Source organism: Dipodomys spectabilis, unplaced genomic scaffold, assembly GCF_019054845.1.
Source record: "Dipodomys spectabilis isolate Male_0828 unplaced genomic scaffold, ASM1905484v1 ptg000094l, whole genome shotgun sequence".
Taxonomy (NCBI): domain Eukaryota; kingdom Metazoa; phylum Chordata; class Mammalia; order Rodentia; family Heteromyidae; genus Dipodomys; species Dipodomys spectabilis.
In genome coordinates, this window is record NW_024870771.1 from 16,173,225 (window position 1) to 16,193,967 (window position 20,743).

The 20,743-nt window shown below is 43.3% G+C and overlaps 2 protein-coding genes across 6 annotated transcripts in view; one reads left to right on the top strand and one right to left on the bottom strand.

Annotated features, from left to right (window-relative positions):
• Cfap221 (cilia and flagella associated protein 221) overlaps positions 1–5,067 on the bottom strand; it is a 94,101-nt gene extending 89,034 nt beyond the window's left edge. The window contains exons 1-3 of the mRNA XM_042685135.1: positions 4,997–5,067; positions 3,630–3,815; positions 234–334 (exon numbers count right to left, since the gene is read on the bottom strand). Coding sequence (XP_042541069.1) covers positions 234–334; positions 3,630–3,768 — 240 coding nt within the window. The 5' untranslated portion in view covers positions 3,769–3,815; positions 4,997–5,067. The remainder of the gene's footprint in view (positions 1–233; positions 335–3,629; positions 3,816–4,996) is intronic.
• Positions 5,068–16,309: 11,242 nt separating this feature from the next.
• The window catches only part of Sctr (secretin receptor), a 69,027-nt gene continuing 64,593 nt past the window's right edge, over positions 16,310–20,743 (top strand). For all 5 annotated transcript variants that reach the window (XM_042685160.1, XM_042685162.1, XM_042685161.1 and 2 more), the window contains exon 1: positions 16,310–16,547. In XM_042685160.1, coding sequence (XP_042541094.1) covers positions 16,476–16,547 — 72 coding nt within the window. In that variant the 5' untranslated portion in view covers positions 16,310–16,475. The remainder of the gene's footprint in view (positions 16,548–20,743) is intronic.

Below are 20,743 nucleotides of genomic sequence, written 5' to 3' on the forward strand. Positions count from 1 at the left end.
ACTTGATCTGTTTATGAGTACTTTAAGTGCAATGATATCTCATTTCATGACCGTGATTAACTATCCCCCTTCCAAAGTACTCATCAGAGGGCCAGGTGAGGTGTTCCAGGCCTATAATCTTGACGCTCAGAGAGCTTGAGGCAGGAGGTTGCACGTTCAAGGCCAGCCTAAGCTACTAGTATGACTATCTCAAAAACCCCAAACAGTTAAACAGAGAAAAAAAAAGCACCTACCAGAATCTGCTTGTGCTTTTTTCCTACTTGATAGCCTCCAAAATGTACTATGCCAGGCTTCGCCTGGATGATCTTATTGTTCACAAGCTTGGCATAAACCTCTGTAAAAGCAAGGGAGATAAGTACATCATGAGACACCAGAGGGAATATTAAATTAATGAAGGCTCTCTTAACATGGACTGCCTTTCATTTAGGGCATTTTAAACACAACAAAATTTCAGACACTGGATACAGCTGTCAGTAGGATTAATTATGAACTTAAACTGAACTTTAACTGAATGCTTCTCCCTCTACTTCTGAGCACTCCTGGGGAGACGCTCCCATCACCACAAAAATCTATAGTATACTTATTAGTTATTAAAATAACTCACTCTTCATTCATGTGGTACATGATTTTATAATAAAATACCAACTGGTAAAGACCACACACCTTGTCTTTGCTCTAACACTAAGATTATTTACTGTGTGTAATGAATACCCAGTTCACAGTATCCAAATACCAAATGTTGCATTTTATTACTATCTGATTAACTTTTATTATTTGACCTTGCCTAGACCTGATTACAAGGTGATATAGAGACATCTTAAAGCTCTGAGTATCATTGTGGACAGTAAAGCCTTGGATTATTTTGTTATAAATGAGTGGTTTAAAAAAAAAAGGTTTTAAGAGCAATGTTAAAATAGCTGAGCTCATATAAGGGTTCAACCTATAAAACTTTGCTCAGATCTTTATTTAGGCAGGGCAGTGACAGGTGGAAAAGGCCCTGGAACTTGTCTCATTTTCATTTGCATGCTTTCTGCTTTGTGTCAGGTGGAGCACTGCATATGTTTGTTTATAATTCTCACATTAGTGCTATGAACTATTATTTCCACTGTGAGGAGTAGGAGAGTGAGGGTCACAGCTAAACAACTTCCTCATAGCTGGGAGAAGAAATCAGGCCTGTATGTGCCTGATTCTGAATACTAAACTGCTGCCCTTGGGATGTCTAATTCCCCAAAATGATAACCATTTGTCTTTGGCTGCATCTAAGTCCTGTGAGCCACAGAGACCCCCACCCCACAATTCACCATCATGATTTGTGACACATCTGAAGTGGGCGTGAAAGTACTGTGATATTTCCTTTGCAATGACTGCTGATAGCAGTCACTGCTATCAACTTGGGGCCAAATTAAAGGGCTAGAGGGTGGTGGGTCAGGGGACTAATGATCTCTGTAGATTATTATATAGCATTTCTTTTAAGTGATTTAAGTTTCCATTAATTAGTGATTTTTTATATGTTGAAAGAATTTGTGGTTGGGAGAGATAGGAGAGAACAATGGAAGGTGTAACACTGATCAAGATCCATTGTACTCAAACTGATAAGCTGCATTAAAGCCCCTTTGTACAAGTACTTAAAGATAGATATATCTATAGATATACATATATATCTATATCTATCTATCTATCTATCTATCTATCTATCTATCTATCTATCTATCTATCTACCAGTTGTGGGGCTTGAACTCAGGGCCTGGGCACTGTCCCTGAGCACTCTACCACTTGAGCCACAGCACCACTTCTGGCCTTTTCTGTTTATGTGGTACTGAGGAATGGAACCCAAAGCTTCATGCATGCTAGACAATCTACCAGTAAGCCACATTCCAAGCTCCAAGGATAACTTTTTAAAGTAAAAAAAAAAAAGAATGACTTTTGTTTTAAGGTTACAGAGTAGATATAAAACTATCATTTTCCTTCTAACACACCCAAATGATAAAGTATACAATTTTTATTTAACACATCTTAGGATGACAAGAGTCACACCAAAATAAAACATTTCTAAGATGTAAGATGGGGCTCGAAGCTGTGTGTGGTGGCTCACACCTCTAATCCTAGCTACTCAGAAGGCTGGAATCTGAGGATTGGGGTTCAAAGCCAGTTGGGGCAGGAAATGCCATGAGACTCTTATCTCCAATAAACCACTCAGAAAACCAGAAGTGGTGCTGTGGCTCAAGGGTAGAGTGCTTGCCTTGAGCTGAAGAGCTGAGGGACAGAGTCCAGGCCCAGAGTTCAAGCCCCTTGAACAGGAAAAAAAAGAGAGATTAAAAAAAAGATGAGACTTGAAAGACAGGTGGCTGGCACAAAACATGGTAGATAGCTGAACATGGATCTCCACCAGCTGAATGACAGCTAGAGTGCCATCTTGGGGAAATCACATGACCTGTCCAAGTCTCAGTTTCTCCAACAGCAAGTGGAAATAGAATGTACCTCATCAGGTTGTTTTGTGGGGGCTAAATGAGAAAAATGAGGACAAAATGAAGAGACTATTCTCTAACAGATACAGGATTTCCCAGGCTTTGCAGGCTGGGAAGGTATAATATGCATATATTCCCAAAGAACAAGTAACCTGGCACCATGTGAGGATGGTGTAAGATGATCAAATTGAGATCAGACACTAAAGGGGGTGAGATGCCAAGGAAAGAAGCAGTGATTTTAGTCTGTGTGCAAGGGGGAACCACTGAGCGTATTCAAGTAGGGTGGAGACAAAGCTGTCAGGTATTCTAGAAAGGAAACTGATAGGTGGAAAGTGTGTAGAGGGAAAATGTGTAGAGTACTGTCAGACCCGGTAGCCTGCTGATGTGGGAAACAAGCAGAGAGAGATGGGAAATGTACCTGTGGAAATGGAAGTAGTAGAACTTGGTGACTAATTTATGCTCCAAAAAAAAAAAAAAATACACCATTTAATGGAATACACCATTTAAGACCCAGAAATGAATCCACAGATTTATAGCCACCTAATCTTCGATAAGGGAGTTAAAAAAATAGAATGGAAGAAAGCCTCTTCAGTAAATGGTGCTGGCAAAATTGGTTAAACACCTGTAGAAAACTAAAGATAGATCCTTATATATCACCCTGCACCAGAATCAACTCCAAATGGATCAAAACCTGGAAGTCAAAGCAGACACCCTGAAAATATTACAGGAAGGAACAGGAGAAATTCTAAGGCTCCTCGGCACAGACTGAAATTTTCTTAATGAAAACCTAGAAACACAACAAGTCAAAGAAAGGTTGGACAAATGGGATTCCATGAAACTGCAGAGCTTCTGCATGGCAAAGGACATAGTTAGCAAGATCGATAGAAAGCCCATGGATTGGGAGAAGATCTTCACTAGCCATACAATGGACAAGGAGCTCATATCTAAAATATTCTTAGAACTCAAAAAAATAAATCCCCCAACAACAAACCCTGAATTCAAGTCTCAGTACTGGCACAAAAACAAAACAAAACAACAAAAACCTATTAGGAACCTATAAAATGATATAGACAAATCAACATCAACTTTTCCATTCTGCCTTCTGGAGTTGGATCCCTTGGGAGGATGGGAGCTGTTCACAAAATCTGTTTTCTAACTACTTACTGGATTCCAGGAGGTGATTAGGAACTTCTCCTCTTCTCTTGGGCTCCTCCACCAATCTCTTCAAAAGGATGGGTGATAGGTTACTACAGGGTTCTTCTGCATTCTTTTGCTGTTGGCTAGGGTTTTCCACTGCTGCCATTTTATTATGGAAAATGGAATCTTCTTTCTAGAGCCAAAGTTTATTTCCTAGGGAGAAGAGAGCACAGCAAAATCATCTATGAGAAACCACATGCATATGCTTGCTCAATTCTGCCTATTGTACTGATTCAAGTCCTTCCTACCTCTTGTCTGCTGGCCATTCCTCTCCACACAAAGATTCATGGCTCTTCCATTAACTTTTTATGTCACACATCATAACCCACCCCAGTGGCATTGTCCTTTAACAGCTTTCCCCAAAATGTTCTCCTGAGATGTTTCTTAGGCATGTAAAAAGGAAAAATAAGCCTAGTCAAATAAGCACTGAAAAATGTTGAAGTAATCTAATCTGTTTCTTAGAGGTATTTGAAGATCTCTTCAATATATGGAATAATTTTTCAGGACACTGGCATTTATGCCCCCTTCCCTAGTACTCTGCTACTAAAAGGAAGTTGTAGGGAGGCTACAAAGGCCTGGGGACATTCCTAGGACCTTTGTGGCTCTAGGAAGTCATACTATGGGTCAGACTTGCCTTCCCTTGATACTCATTTGAAATTCCATGCTCCTCATGAAGTTGATCCCAACACCCTTAACCTTCTTTAGTAATTATTGCTTCTATCGCTCATTGGACCATAATTTATTGTTTTGTAATAACATTTTACAAGTCCCACATTTCCTTAGCTTCCATAACTATTAACTATGTGTGTGTGTGTGCGCAAGGGGGTTGAAATCGAATGTGTGAATGTTTGTGTTTCCTTTTTCCATGTGTCTACACTGTTAAGGGCAGTAGAATGAATACATTGCAGAAAATGTTCTACAATCACTTTCTGAAACAAATTTCTGCTGACTCCTTCCCCCTGGCATCCCTTCTCCCTAGTATCGCCAAAGGCTGCCAAGTCCACTTACCTCACCTGCTTGATTCGCATCCTGCCCCCAAAGTCACCTTGTAGGTCCTCCCCTTCCTAGTCTCACACGATCTCTGCCTGTACTCCAGTCGGGTACTGCAGCTAAACAGTTTTCATACCAGCTCGCCCACCACCATTGAACTTTGTCACCACCGTCCCCTCCCCCCATACCTTTAGTCTCTGTCCTGTCTGTCCTCTACCGGGTCTCTCCCTAGCCAGAGGGCCTCTTTCCTTCAGTGACCTGTCACCCCATCCCTTGCCAAGAGTGGGAGGTAGACCCCAGAACCATCCATCACTGCATCTTCGTTTGACCCTTTGGAGCCTGACCTTTTGTCCAACCTGGCCCTGGCTGATTTTCGGCTGGACACCTGCCTGGGGCTCAAGATTCTCAGCAGCTCGGTGGTAGACACGTAGTCCACCTAGGGCCGCCCCAGACCCAGTCCGGGGACTCCTACAGAGGGTTCCCGGGCGGGATTCGGCGGGCGCCCGCACCCGCTCAGAGCGTTGCCATGGCGACACAGACGCGCTCTCCCGGAGAGCTGCCGGACGCGACCAAATGCCCCCACGGCGTGGGGGGAAACTGGTGGCCGCGGTTTGGGGACAGCAGGTTGTGGGTAACTCTGGGGCCTCGGACAGTCTTGGGGAGCTGTGGAAGAATAGAAAGAACATCTTATAGTGTGGGAAACTAGTAGATTTCCGGAGGAGAAGAGGAAAACTGGTAACCTGCAAGAGCAGAACGCGGCAGAAAGGAGGATGGTAGGGGTGGGGCCTTACCACTGCAGTGGGTGCCAACCCCAGAGTTCACGCCCCAACACCTGCTTTTTTCTTTTGCCAGTCCTGGGGCTTGAACTCAGGGCCTGGGTACTATCTCTGGGCTTCCTTACCCTTTGAGCCTGCTTTGTTGTTGTTGTTGTTGTTAATACTTTTATGGTAAGTTTCATAAAGTACATAGAAAGGTAGAATAAACCTCAGCATCCGGATTCAACCATGTTCAAATCATGGGTAATCTTGTTTTATCTCTACTTGTTCTTCACTGTATTATTTTGAAGAGAATTCCAGACATTATTATATCCGTAAATACTTCAGGACATGCCTCTAATACATAAAGACTCTCGTAAGAGAAGTCTTTAAGGGCTGGGAAGGTGGCTCAGTGGTAGAGCGCTTGTCTTGCATGCCAGAGGCCCTGGGTTTGATTCCTCAGTACCACATAAGCAAAAAGGAAGAAGTGGTGCTGTGGCTCAAGTGGTAGAGTGCTAGCCTTGAGCTGAAGAGCTGAGGGACAGCGCCCAGGCCCAGAGTTCAGGCCCCATGACCAGACCCCCCGCCAAAAAAAGAAGTCTTTAAAATCATAATAATATCTTATGATATTTAAAAATCCACTACTATACTCAATTGTCTCCAAAATATGGCCCATCCTCCTGCTGGCCCCTGCCCCCCAATGTGCTAGTTTGAATCAAAATTCAGATAAAGTAAACCCCACACATTGAAATAAATTGGCATGCTTTTTAGGCAAATCAATAAACAACTTCCACTATTTGCTGTTATAGTTTCTTCAATTTCTCCACTGAAGAAACAATTTCTGTCCTTAATGCTGAAATTTATGGGTTATAAGATTGAAAGCTGGCTTGTTCCTGTCTCTCATTCTTGCATTCCACACTGCTAATCCATGGATATGTGTCTTTACAAAACTGCCTCAAACTTCACTCTTCTCAGGAATTATTTTTATCTCTCTCCTTCCTATATAACTTAACTATTTATTTATGGTTCTATGTTAAGGGATTATCATAGGTACCCAGTGAGACTCCCTGCCTTCCTACATGATCATCTCTGGTGTTGGATGTATTCTGCCTACTAACTGGAAATGTTTGTTTTGTCCATCTTCAAATTCTTGAATCCCTCCTTCTTCACTATTTTCATTACCTACCCTTTCTTTTTTCCTTTTTTCTTTCCTCTCTTTGTTTCTTTCTCCTTTATTTTGGTATTGAGACTTGATCTCAAGGCCTTGCACTCTTGCCTGGCTTTTTCCATTCAAGGCTGGCGTTCTACCACTCCAGCCACTCCTCCTTCTGGCTTTTTGCTGGTTGATTGGAGATAAGAGTCTGATAGATTTGTCTGCCTGGGCTAGCTTCAAACTCAGATCTCTGAGTATCTAGAGTTACAGGTATGAGCTACTGGTGTTGGCCTCCTCCTCATCTTTCAATGCTAGCAGTAATTAAGATTCACTTACCTCCCTCTTCAAACCTTGCATGCCAGAAGGACTCTTTTTCTGGCTCCTGACTTCCATAACCATTTGTTCCACCAGCTTTATATCTTTCTAATGCTTATCTCTTTACAGGCTGCACCCATCATTATTTGTGTATGTGTCTTAAACTGCAAATTCTTAGGGGAAGGGCACTGTACCTTATGTTGGATTTCTTACAGCCCTTGACCCAGTTCTTTGTCCATAGTGATTACTCAGTGACTGTTGGCTAAGGGAGTGAAAAGATTCATTTGATTATCTAATGCACTGCTTCTGTTCTTTTTGTTTTGTTGTCCCAACAAAGTTGTAGATTTCAAGAGAACAGGCATATCATGTTTCTTGTAGTTCCAAACTTTGCCACCCCAGCTCAAATCATGAGATATTTGTTTCTGTACACTAGTTAATGGGTATCAGGTCACATCTGTAAGTATTTCCCATGAGAGAGAAATAATACATCCGTCTACTTAGAATATCTAAATAAAGCAGGTGGTACTATTATTATTATTGGTGGCTCACACTTGTAATCCTAGCTACTAAGGAGAATGAAATCTGAGGATGGTGGTTCAAAGCCAGCCCGAGAAGGAAAGTCCATGAGGCTCTTATCTCCAATAAACCACCAGGAAACCGGTGGTTTCCTATGGCTCAAGTGGGGCCTGAACTCTGGGCCTGGGCGCTGTCCCTTAGCCCTTCAGCTCAAGACTAGCGCTCTTACCACTTGAGCCACAGCACCACTTCCAGCTCTTTTCTTTTTGCTTATGTGGTGCTGAGGAATCAAACCCAGGGCCTCATGCATGCAAGGCAAGCGCTCTACCACTGAGCCACCTTCCCAGCCCCTAGACACTGATTTCTAAATCATCACTCCTGGAAGTGTGAGCTGAGGCCATTGGGAGCTTGCTATGGATGTGAGATTTATCCAAGATCTATTGAATCAGAAACTGTGTTTTAATAAGATTTTCCAGTAGATTCATAGGCACATTAAAGTTAGAGACTCATAGAACCAATGGGTGCCCTACAGTTATGGCTCTCAGATCATCAATTACTTAATTCACTCATATGTGCATTCCACACATTTTTTCTACTTAGCATTCATGCTGGGCAGGACTCAAAGGTGGTCCAGTTCTACCAAGCGAATGCAATGAACCAAGTGTGACCATACAGGCACAGATACCATAGCTTGTTACAAGCTTCAATAATACAGGAGGAGCCATTCATTAAATTGCTCATTTAAACTTCCTCAGTGGCTTCACATTATACAGAGCATAAAGTCCAGAACCTTTTTTTAACACATTTTCAGGGCTGGCTGCTGGCCCTCCCTTCCATTTTGTCCTCATTTTGCTACCCTGTGTCCACCACCACCCCCTTGCCTGGCTGGGTGAATTAGAGGGGCTGCAGATCCTCTGATACTACTCATGGGAAGAAGTAGGGGTCTTATCCCCTTCCCTTGGATCTGAGTGGGGCTCTGACTACTTTTACTGCCTAATCAAGTTCCATCTTAACTTCTGATTTGTGTGATATAAGATGGTTTCTGGTTCTAACCTCTACTGCAGCAATTAATTACTTGAAACTTGACTAATTCCTAGTTAGTGAAAGGATTCCTGCCTCATAGGGGCTTTTTTCCTTCTAAGTCAGGCTCTGCTTTCGCAGAACTGTGTTCTCTCCCTTCATAGCTTAGTTCATGCTTCTGTCACAAAATACCTGAGTGGTTTAAAAATGACAGCAGTTGGGCTGGGAATGTGCCTTAGTGTTAGAGTGCTTGCCTAGCATGCATGAAGCCCTGGGTTTGATTCCTCAGCACCACATACACAGAAAAAGCCAGAAGGGACACTGTGGCTCAAGTGGTAGAGTGCTAGCCTTGAACAAAAGAAGCTCAGGGCCAGTGCCCAGGCCCTGAGTTCAAGCCCCAGGACTGGCAAAAACAAACAAAAGAAAACAACAGCAGTTTATATCTCAAAGCTCTGGAGGCTATGAAGCACAAGCTTGACACCAGCACTCTCCATGCCTGGTAAGATTTCACTTCTAGGTTCACAGATGAGACTTCCTTCCCCTCTGCATCTTCACATGCTGGAAGGAAGGGTCGAGAGCCCTCTGTTCCTCTTTTATTAGGGCACTAATCTATTCATGGGGGCTCTGCCCTTTTCATCTATTTATATCCCTACAGGCTCTACTTCCTAATTCCATTTTTACCTATTTTTATCTCTAAAGGCTCTACTTCTTAGTTCCATTACCTTGGGACATGCTCTTAATATGTGAAATTTAGGAATACACATTGCAATCACAGCTGCTAGGTTTGTGTCTTTGACATGTGTCTCCCTCCACTATGTACAATGCTGGCTGACTGACCCATTCACTACTGAGCATACATCAGTGTGAACACTGTAGACATGTAATTGTGTCCCAAAACCTCTTCATTTGAAGTAATACGTGTGTATATGTTCTTGGAATGTGGCTAATATAGTCATTATTTATAATTCAAAGAATAAAAGCCCCCTGATTCTGCCCATTAGTCATCAAATTCCCTTTCCCAGAGGTAACTGTTGCCAAATTCATATTTATCATTTAAGGATATGTTTTACTCAGATACAAGCAATTTCAATTGCAAGACCTTCTTTAGAAGCCCAAATTTCTTACCTTACTTCTTTTTTATTTAAAAATATATCTGGGTGATTGTTCTATATTTGTATATAAGGTGCCACCTTATTGTTTTCTATGGATGTATAAAATTTGATCATTGAATTACCCAGTCTCTCTTGCTGGATATTTAAATTGCTTTTGATCATGTGCTATTATAAGTAATGCTATTCACACACATGTATATATCATTTCTTCAACACTATACATATATCCATTCACATATGTGTGAAGTATCTTTATGAAAAGTCTTCAGAGTGTAAGTGCATTAGTCAAATGCTTTATTTGGAGAATTTGTGGTATTTATGACTTGTCAAAGAATCCTCTCTGAGTGTTGCAATATTTTCTACTCCTAATTGTAATACATACATAATTTTTTGTTTCTTTGTAGCCTTACCTACAAGTATATTGCATTACTTTTGTGTTTTTGTTGATGTGGTAGGTAAAATGTAGTATGTAAATGGTGCCTTTGTTTTTCACATTTCTCAAGAGAAGCAGCAATGAGCATGGTTCCATTTGTATAGGAGACATTTGTGGTTCATCTTCTGTGAGTCCATACCTTTAGCTATTTTTTCCAATTAGATTTTTGTTCTTTTTCTTATTGAATTGGAACTTTTTACATATTAGGGACATCAATCTGTGTGTGTGTGTGTGTGTGTGTGTGTGTGTGTGTGTGTGTGTGTGTGTGTGCATGCATGCGCACACACACGTGCTATACTGAGGCTTGAACTCAGGGTCTTGTGCTCCTGCTTAGCTTTTTCCAGTCTGGGCTGGTACTCTACTACTTAATCCATAACTCCACTCTGTCTTCTTGCTGGTTAATTGGAGTTAAGAGTCTCACAGACTTTTCTGCCTGGGCTGGCTTTGAACCAATGTCTTGAGATTTCAGGACATACCTTTTTTTTCTGTGATAACCATTATAGTTTTTCACAGCTTGTCATTTGGCTGTGTTGTTGATTATTTTTGTTTTACAGAATAAAAAAACCTATGCTATCAGAAGGCTTAATGAAGCCGGGCGCCAGTGGCTCATGCCTGTAATCCTAGCTTACTCAGGAGGCTAAGATCTGAGGATCACGGTTCAAAGCCAGCCTGGCAGGAAAGTCCGTGAAACTCTTATCTCCAATAAACCACTAGAAAACCGGAAGTGGTGCTGTGGCTCAAGGAGTAGAGCGCTTGCCTTGAGCTGAAGAGTGCAGGGACAGCGCCCAAGCCCAGAGTTCAAGCCCCACAACAGATCAAAAACAAAAACAAAACAGAAGGCTTAATGAGCAGAACACCAGTTGTTCATGCCTGTAATCCTAGCTACTCAGGAGCTGAGAATCAAAATTCCTTCAAAGTTAGCACAAGCAGGAAAGTTTATAAAACATGTATCTACAGTCAAGTGTGCGCACACATACACATACACACACAAAGCTGGAAGTGGAGCTATGACTCAAGTGGTAGAGTGCTAGCCTTGCAAAATTGCTCATTGACAGTGCTTAGGTCTCGAGTTCAAGCCCCAGGACCTGAACACACACACAAAAAAAGAATCAATGAAATAGGTTGATCAGTAGGGGTTTGGGAAACTAGTAGAGAAATTACTAATTTGAGAATCTAGTTTAGTACATGCATGTCTGAAACCCCATAGTGGAACCTCTTGGTGTAATTAACACACATTAAAAAATGGGAAAATGATGGACAGCAAAGTGGAACAGGCTCTGTTGAGGACGATGGTGCCAATGGGGGAGGAAAGGCTAACAAAGAGGTGAATGGGAATGAATATGGCTGAAGCAGCTGTTAGCATGTATGAAAATAGAACAAGGAAATTGTTTTAGGAAGGAGAGAGTGGAATGGGGAAATCAACAGATGGGATGAGGTTGATGGGATACATTGTGTACATGTAAGGAAATATTACAACAGACTCCTCATTAACTAAAGTGAGCTAATAAAAATATTAAACATGCTGTGCTATTATTTCATAACAAATTATTTCCAACCAGGTCACTTGAAACAATAATATAAAAATAAAAATAGTTTGCCTGGTGCTGGTGCTCATGCCTGTAATTCTAGCTAAATAGGAAGTTGAAATCTGAGGATCATGACTGGAAGGCAGCCTGGGCCAGAAAAGTCCATGAGATTCTTTTCTTTAAAAACTTTTAGTATAAATTAGTTATATAAAGAGGTTACATTTCCACAAGTTAACGAATGAGAACAGTGCATCTTGATTAATATTCCCTCTTCCTTTGTTTTCCCCATTTCCCCCTTCTGTCTCTATCCTTGTTACATAATTCATTTTTATATAATGTAAACTGAATTTATGACTGCCTTTGCTCACTCTTCTTCCCTCCCTCCATTTGTGTGCCTCTCCCCTTTCTCCCCTCAAAACACATTTCTACTTCCTGGTATTCATTTTGTTAAACAGCTCATTAAACTCTTATCTCCACTAACCAACAAAAAGATGGAAGTAGAGCTGTGGCTCAAATGGTACCAGCCTTGAACAAAAAAGCCAAGGGGGCTCAAGGCCCTGATTTCAAGCCCCAGGGCTGACACACACAAAAAAGTATATTTCTGGGATAAGAAGTCAGACATGAAAAAGTGTAAGGAAAGTTTATTCCAACTTCCTGCTGTCTAGGGCTTCCACTGGAGACAACCATCTTTTTAGTTAGTGCCACTTGGGTACTGTCAGGTGGGAGCCTGAACTAGGTTTGTGGCCAACAACTTAAGTGTATTGAATTATTCTCAACTTCATGCTAATGCTGAAAGAGGAATATTAATTTCCCTATTACACAAATGAGGAAACTGAGGCTAAGTAAATTCAAGTAACTTGACCAAGATCACAAGGTTAATGGGTAGCTAAGTCAGGACTTGACTCCATCCTTTGCTTTATGTCAAATGTCTGACCAGGAAGGAATGGGGGAAACTTCTGGGAGACTAGCTTACACCTGATTTTTCTATGCTCTGTCCAGTGAAGATAAGCCCTTGTAAGCAACACTGTTCTTCAGATAAAGTTTTGTTTCTTTTTATTTGCTGTTTTAACTATAATGTTTCATATCTGTATTTAAAAGGATGCTGGCAAATAGAGGAGGAAAATATGAAAAGTAAAGGAAAACACTGCTTTCTTGAGAAAGCCTTCCATGTTTTCAGAGTATAAACAGTGAACCTGGGCCATAAAAACCTCATTAAAATGTCAGTGTTACACCTTTGTACTTCAGGACTGAATAGCAAATCACTTACCCCATTATTTATGGCTCATCAATAATACATTAGCTCTGCTCTTAGGAAAGCTGACATTCAAGGATGGGCTGGTCTTGTGTGTGGTTTATTCCATTCCCAAAGGGGCAGAGCACCACTTGCGTGGTCATTTGATGAAGACCTTAGACTCAAACACCCAAAAGAACCAATATCTCCCTTCCCAGTGCTCTCCCTCCTCCCACTATCCCAAACTAGTCCCAGCAGTGCAGATAGCATTTCCTAAAGGAAGCCTTCCTTCCTCAGAAGCAATTCCAGTCATAGGATGGAAATGGATTCAAATTGTTAAAATGTGTGTGTGTGTGTGTGTGTGTGTGTGTGTGTGTAAGAGAGAGAGAGAGAGAGAGAGACAGACAGACAGACAACAGACAGACAGACAGAGGCAGGCAGACAGACAGGCAGACAGAGAGAAAAGAAGTGGGGGTGACAGGCTTCAGCTTGACTATACTGAGATGCTGGATGTTAATGTTCAGGTATCACCTCTCTCCACCTATTTTCAGTGCAAGATAGCTTCATTCTCAGCAGGATCTCCGCATGCCATGGAAAAGATCACCATCTTTGCTATTAGTTTGGTGGTAATGGTAACACACAGGGTTTGCTGGTGCCACTCTTATTGGTTCAGGGTCAGTCATATACTCATTCCTGAGCCAATCAATATGATTAGTTGGTTGGTACATGGTGACTCTCATTGCCCAGGTCTGGAGTCCTTGTGAAAGCCCCAACCAAAAACTTTCCTTCTCCTGTGACATGAAAGTGGAGCAGGGACAGGTCTTATACCAGAAGGAGAAATGGAAGATGAACAGGCAGAAATAACAATTGTCAAGGAACTTGTTAGACAAATTTTTATACAATTGTTGCTATTCATATGCATTTGAACTGCATGCATGTGGACTGACAGGAGTCAACTGATGTATGGATCCACTAGGCTTATTGTGTGTCCCTTATTGTGTGTTCTTGAGGATTTACTACAATTTGCGATGTGACCCACTTTACATTCTGCTGTTGTTCATAAATACAATAAATAATAAAAGGTTGATTTATTATGTGGTGACACTGGGGCTTCCAAGGGGTAGAATGCTACCATGTGGACTTTGTGTATGGAGCTGAGGTTGCCAAGACAACTTCTCAGATCTCTGTCATCTTAGCACAGCATCCAGAACTGAGCAGGTGCTCAGTGAACATTAGTTCTTCAACAAGGGTTTATTGCTGTCGGAAAATAAAAAGAGCACCATGATTTAGACAGAGAGAGGGGGGAAGGAGAGAGAAAGAGGGAATATCTCAAGCCAATGGTGAATCCTCTCAACAAAGAATGAATCCATTTCATAAATGGTAAACATCAAGCTTGTCCCTATAAACCCTCCTTCTCTACCCACATTTTAAGGAGATGCTCTCAAGGGGAATGTCCCTCTGAGCATGCACAACTGATAAAAAATTGTAAAAGAGTCACATATCTTAAGATTCATATCTTAAGATTCTATTAAAAGAGACACTCTGGGGTATATGTCTCCTAAAAATATATTGAAGGCAAAAGGGGAGGAGCAAAGATGTCTTACCCTTTTGGTACCAAGAAAATTTTTAATTCAATTTTTGTACTTACCTTTACTGTCTACTTCTCTAGAGTGATAAGAGTGTCTACATAAAGCCACTGGAGAAATTCACCCTAAAACTGACATAAATACTCCCATCCCTGGATAATATTTAAAATACTATTAGGAGAACCTAGTGACTTAATAGTGTTCTGATGGCTATGACTTTCCTGTGTAGAGGGATTAAGGGAAAGGGATTAGAAGCCAATGTGGGAAATTAAGATCACAGAGATGCCCCCTCTTTGTGAGGTTATAATGAAGCTTAGAAGATTTCTTACCTCCCAAGGCCATCGCAGTATTTATGGTCCCATTTGTTCTTCCAGAATCTTATCTTCATCAAGTAGTGCCATCTAGGGATGGTTGCTGTTCAGTATAACACTTCACCATCCATCACGGCCTGACCCACAGTAGTTCTTTGTAGGAAGGAGACTGTCAAAAGCAGGAGAGAGGAGGGCAGAACTCATGCCAGTTCTTCTCCAAATGTGATCCAACACCTGTTATGTTCCCATTTTAAGCTGGTGTTTATGAGGATGCTCCAAAATCTGCCCTCCATTTCTGCAGTGATTTTCCAACCTTACTTAACAAATTTCTTCTGGGAAGGAAGGCTGCTGAGGAGCCACTTTAACATGGCTGCTTAACAGCCTGATCAGAGACCCCTTACAAGGCTCAAGCTCTAAGCTCTGGGTTCAAGTTACAAGCAGGCAGCCATGTAGTGGGTCTTCCGCCATCCTCATGCTCCTTTTGGTGGACATCACCTGGGGGAATTTGATGAGCTGATGTACTCAAAGTGCCTAGAAGAGAGGGCAGAAATGTGGAGAGGCAAGAGGGAAGTGAGTGGACATCAGATGGAGACAGAAAAAAATGGATCTACAAGATCCAGGCATGGTGGCTCATGCCTATAATCCTTGCTACTTGGGTGGTGGAGAGGTGGGGATGATGGTTCCTGGCCAGCCCAAGGGAGAAAGTTGGTGAGACTCCATCTCAACCAATGAAATACGCAGCACCAGTGGTGTGGACCTGTCATCCTAGCTAAGAGAAGTGTTTAAATAGGATGGGACTCTCTGGGTATAAATGGGAGACCCTATTCAAAAAATAACTAATGCACAAAGGGCTAGAAAAGCCATTTGGGGGGCCTTGCACTAAGGAGGTAAAAGCAAACTTCCGGGATAAGGGAACACCGAGAGGCATGCAGGCTAAGCAGGCTAGGCGAATATCTGCCTGGTATTTACTACAGAGCGTCCCAGGGAAAACAAGTGTCACCGAGCTTCACTGGTAATCTTCATAGGCACAGCTCCAAAATGCCTGGGTATACCGAAACCCTCTTGATTTCACCTGATCACCAAAGGCTTCCTGGTATGGAGGGTAGGTGACAGGAAATTTCTGGAATAAGTGAGTATAACTTGAATGATGAAGAAAGACAAAGTGGAAATCAGTAAGTTCAAGGTCGTTGTCACACCCCACACCACCCCCTCCCGGTGGGAACACACACAGTGGGTGGGCGCTTACTGAGTCCCTGGGTCTTTCGTTTACCGATTAGGTTGCATTCGATACATTATTAGGAACGTGAATGGATATTGACGCTCAAACAGGTGGCCCACACCTTTCTGTAATCCTAGTATCTTGGAGGATCATGAATTCGAGGTCAGCTCTAGGCCAGGTGGAGACCCTATCTTGAAATAAATAAGCTGCTCTGGACCCCGCGAGCTGCTATGGCTTGGGTCCCTAGGATCCAGAGCCAAGGAAATGCTCTTGTGAACTTCGGGGTGGGGGTGGGGGTTGCAGCCCTGAAGGCTGGGCAGCGCCTGCTGTTTGTTGTCCTCTCCAGGGCCCTCACCCCCACTTCTCTGCCAGCTCCGCCTCTGCCTCCGCCTCCCCCCCTCATCCCTCCCATAGGGGACTGGGTGGCGGCGCGCAGACCGAGCTGAGTCCTTACCGTAGCACCTGGTCCGGGAAGTACTGCCGTTTGAAGACCTCAGTGGGTCGCGGGGGTGTCTAGCTATGGCTGCTCGGGGATCGGGGGCCGCCCAGAGCCTGGGGTGCCGCGCTGGACGCTGAATTACAGTGCAGGCAGAGCGTAGAAGCGAGCGACCGTCGGGGCGCCTGCAGTGGAGGAGCGAGGCGCACCATGCGCCCCTGCCCGCCGCCGCTGCGGGTGCCGGTGCTGCTACTGGTGCTGCTATCCGGCGCCGCACGCACGGTGAGTCCCACACCTTCCCCGGACTGCTGCCCAAGGGGCTCGCCCCTTTAGGATCCTATGCGGGATGGGGTGGATTGGGTGGGGAGCGCAGAAATTCCGCAGAGGAGAGTCCTGCTCTGCCCTCAACGGTGATCTCTATCAGCTCCTTGCGGGGAATAGGGGTGGGGGGACCCCAAAGGAGGAAAAGCCATCGTGGGCACCAGGGGCACCGGGCGGAGGCAGCTCTGGGGTAGATGCTTTGCCCTCTGCCTCTGCTCTTCCTCCAGCTGCGCATCTGGGTCCCTCATGGACGGAAACTGTGGAGCCGTCCCTGGCAGCGCCTTGCGTGCTGGGCACCGGCCCTCCAGGGTTTCATTGAAACCTCCGAATCACTCTCGTGTCACCCTTGTCGTGTGCAGACGAGGAAGCCTAAGGATCCAAGGAGGGGTGATGGTGGTGGTAGCAATGTGGATCTTGCTTCTTGTCCGAAAAAGAGCTTGGGGACTCATATCCGTCTGTCCCCAAGTCTTGACATTTTCACACGCATGCACGGGGCTGCAGATGGGGAGATCTCAGAGAGCTCTGGTTGAGCGTCTGGGTCTCTGATGGGGCAGTGTGCAATTCCCCACCCCCGCTCCTGTGGGATTTGTCTTCCTGATGTCTGCATGTGTATGTTTGTGGGCTCCTGGGAGAAGCTGTTCCCCACAAACCAGGAAGAGACTGGAAGAGAAAAGAGGTCACAGGGTGGGTGATTTGTCTTTCTTTCCCATGGGAACTCAGGAATGCTGGGCTTCTTCCCCTGGGCTTTGTGCTTGCTAGCAAGACTGGTAGGATGGAAGGAACAGGGAAGGGGTCAAGGCTGGGTGGGAGGCGGCATCTCACCTCAGACCCAGACCCATCTCATCCCATTCGCATTCCAAACTGGTCCCCAAGTTCTGCATTCTTTTGAGCAGCCTTCAGGGAAAAGTGCTTGGGGAGCCAATTTTGAGTCTTCCAAGTCTATCCTGGGCAAGTTCTTCCTGTTACCGGGCAGCTGTGTTTGCCCTTAGCCTGCCCCAGTTTGATCTTAAGGAAAAAAGTTGCTCCTGGGTAATGAGCTTGTGGACACTCATGGTGGCCCCTCTTTCTGCAGCTCCAAGGCATTCCACAGCCATAGCTTGGAAAGGTGCACTTTGGGGGCTCAAGCCCAGCTCCCACAGTACCCAGAAGCCTCTTCTCATCAGTGGCAGGGCTGTTTTGCAAGGTGTTAGAGTACGAACACACACTCTTTAGTCTGAACTTACTGCACTATGCAAGATGCTGGGCTGGTTCAAGGCCAAATACAGCTTTGTATCTGTATACAGTGTGTTATTCTATGGCTGGAGGGGGAGGAGCAATAGCTCCTTCCCTAGGTGCCTCCCAGCCTTCTTCTTAGGTATTTACAGTAATCTTAAGACTCTTACTCATTCCTAGGCTTCAGAACTCAGGTTGAACTTGTATTTCTATGTCAAGGGGACTCAGGAAGTACAGGGGAAAATGAGTTTGCTTAGCTCAAGTTGTCACTGTGTTTTAGAAGGATGCTTCATTGTAGCATGGTTTGATTCTTTCATATTATAAATGAGCAGATTGAGACACAGAGAGGACATCTCTGACATCAACAATTCAGCATGAGAGCTTTGACTAGCTCTGCCTGTCAGGTTCCTTTATTTACTTATCATATACTTAGGTACTTACATGCTCATGGATGATAAGTGTATTAGTATCTGAACTATATGACTATATAACTATATAACCTGAACTATATGATCTTATATATTTCATATACTTATGTATTATATTGTATTGTTGGGGGACAGCTCTCCATGTTATTTTATGGGGTTTGACCTGTGGGCATGTGTCTTCAGACTTTATGGTAGCAAACTCCCTTAATAGATTTACAGCAGCATTGATAGTTTGGTTGAAGTATTCCCCAGCTGCTGAAGCTGTGGTTTCCTTCTGGATGTTTCATTCTGTGATTCTGGATGGTAAGATATTAAATGTGTGTGTGTGTGTGTGTGTGTGTATGTGTATTCAGAGCCTTATACTCTCACTTGGCTTTTTCACTCAGACTGGTGTTCTACTGCTTGAGCCATGCCTCCACTTCTGGATTTTTACTGGTTAATTGGAGATAAGAGTCACATAGACTTTTCTGCTGGGACTGGCTTCAAACTGTGATCCTTAGAATTCAGCCTTGTGAGGGGCTGGAAAGTTGGCTCAGTGGTAGAGTGCTTGCCTTGCATGCATGAGGCCCTGGGTTTGATTCCTCAGCACCACATAAGCAAAAAGAAAAAAGCCGGAAGTGGCACTGTGGCTCAAGTGGTAGAGTGCTAGCCTTGAGCTGAAGAGCTGAGGGACAGCGCCCAGGCCCAGAGTTCAGGCCCCATGACCGGACCCCCCACCAAAAAAAAAAAAAAGAATTCAGCCTTGTGAGTGTGAGCTACTGACACACAGCCAAATACTGAATCTTGATGCTATCAAAGATTTTTAAAAATTTATTTGGTGTCCTGTTGAAGGAGACCATAGGCATCTGCCTACTTGCAGGGATAAATATCAAGTCACTTATTTCTCTCCCTCATATTTCTGTCTCTCCATACTTGGAGATGTCAGAGGGTTCTGTTCAAGTGAACACCAAAATACAGTAATGGCAAAAGGAGGTGAAGTATTCTGATGATTTCCATAAGAAACTCTGAGCTCCAGAGACAAATGGTGCCTGTTTCTCTCATAGACCTAAAATACATGGGGACATGATAAATTATACAGGATTCGAGGCATTCACACACAGTGAGAGCAAAAGAAAATATGCTTAGAGAGGCACACAGAAATGGCAATGTCTATGTGCATCTGATCATATAAAATACTATTTATTGAAATGAACTCCAGGAAATGGAAACAAGAGAGCTTTTTTGTTTTGTTTTTCTTGTCTTGTCTTTTTGTCTTATTTGTTTATCTGTCTTTAGGTGGGTAAGGCAGGGAACAGAAATGGAGGGGTAAAGGGTACACAAATGCAGCAGTGGTATTCACTAGACACTGACTGGGTAAGAATAGGACAGAAAAACTGGGAGATTGGAAGGGGAAAAACGGAGATAGTAGTGCAAGGGGTGATATTGTCCAAAAAGAAATGCATTCTTGCTGGACGCTGGTGGCTCATGCTTGTAATCCTAGCTATTCAGGAGGCTGAGATCTGAGGATCAAGGTTCAAAGCCAGCCTGAGGAGGTTAGTTCATGAGACTCTTAACTCCAATTAACCACCAGAAAGCCAGAAGTAGCACTGTGGCTCAAAGTGGTAGAGCACTAGCCTTGAGTGAAAGAGCTCAGGGACAGTACCCAGGCTCTGAGTTTAAACCCCATTACCAACAAAAGAAAGAAAGAAGAAAGAAAGGAAGAAAAGACAAGAAAAAGAAAAAAGAAATGTACTCTTTACCTGACTCATGTAATGTAATCTTTGTACATCCCTTTTATAATAACAATAAAAAATTAAATAAAGAAAAAGAAACTTTGAATGATAGATGAGTGAAATGATGATTGCATCCATGGAAACTGTGTTAAACTGTGTCCTATAGCAACAAGTAATGAAGGATCATACCTGAAAGCAATCATTCTTTTCAAATTGCACACAAATGTGGCATGCAATAGAAAAAAGAGTCGCCCAAGGCCTTTTAATCCTTAGCTTCATGCAAACTTCCACACTCACCCCATTGAACTCATTAAGTTTGAACTCAGATTGGCAGTTTTCCTTCAAGTATATTTGTTTTAACTTCGAAAATGTTGACAATTGAGCTAAACAATTCTCTGTTGGGGGAAGAGTTTGTCCTATGCACTGTACAAGGCCTCATAGCATCCATGGGCCTCTATCCACTAGAAGTCAGAAGACTCTCTCCAAAGTTGTGATAATAGAAAATATCTGTAGACATGGCCAACTATTCTGTGGGCAGAAGAAGGCAAAATCGCCCCTGAGTAGGTAGAACCCCAATCTTGAACGCTGAGGAGATACATCATCAGGACTGACAGTAGGCATTTGTTACATGTCAGATTTGGAGCAGTGGTGTTGGTGACAGGGAATCTGAGTCCAAAGATGGAAACAGATTGCTATAATTTGCATCTTGAATGACCTGCAAAGGCTCAGTGTGTTGAAGGTATAGTCTCCAGCTTGTGGCACTTGGGCATGGAGAAATCATTAAGAATTGGGGGTCAAGTGAGAG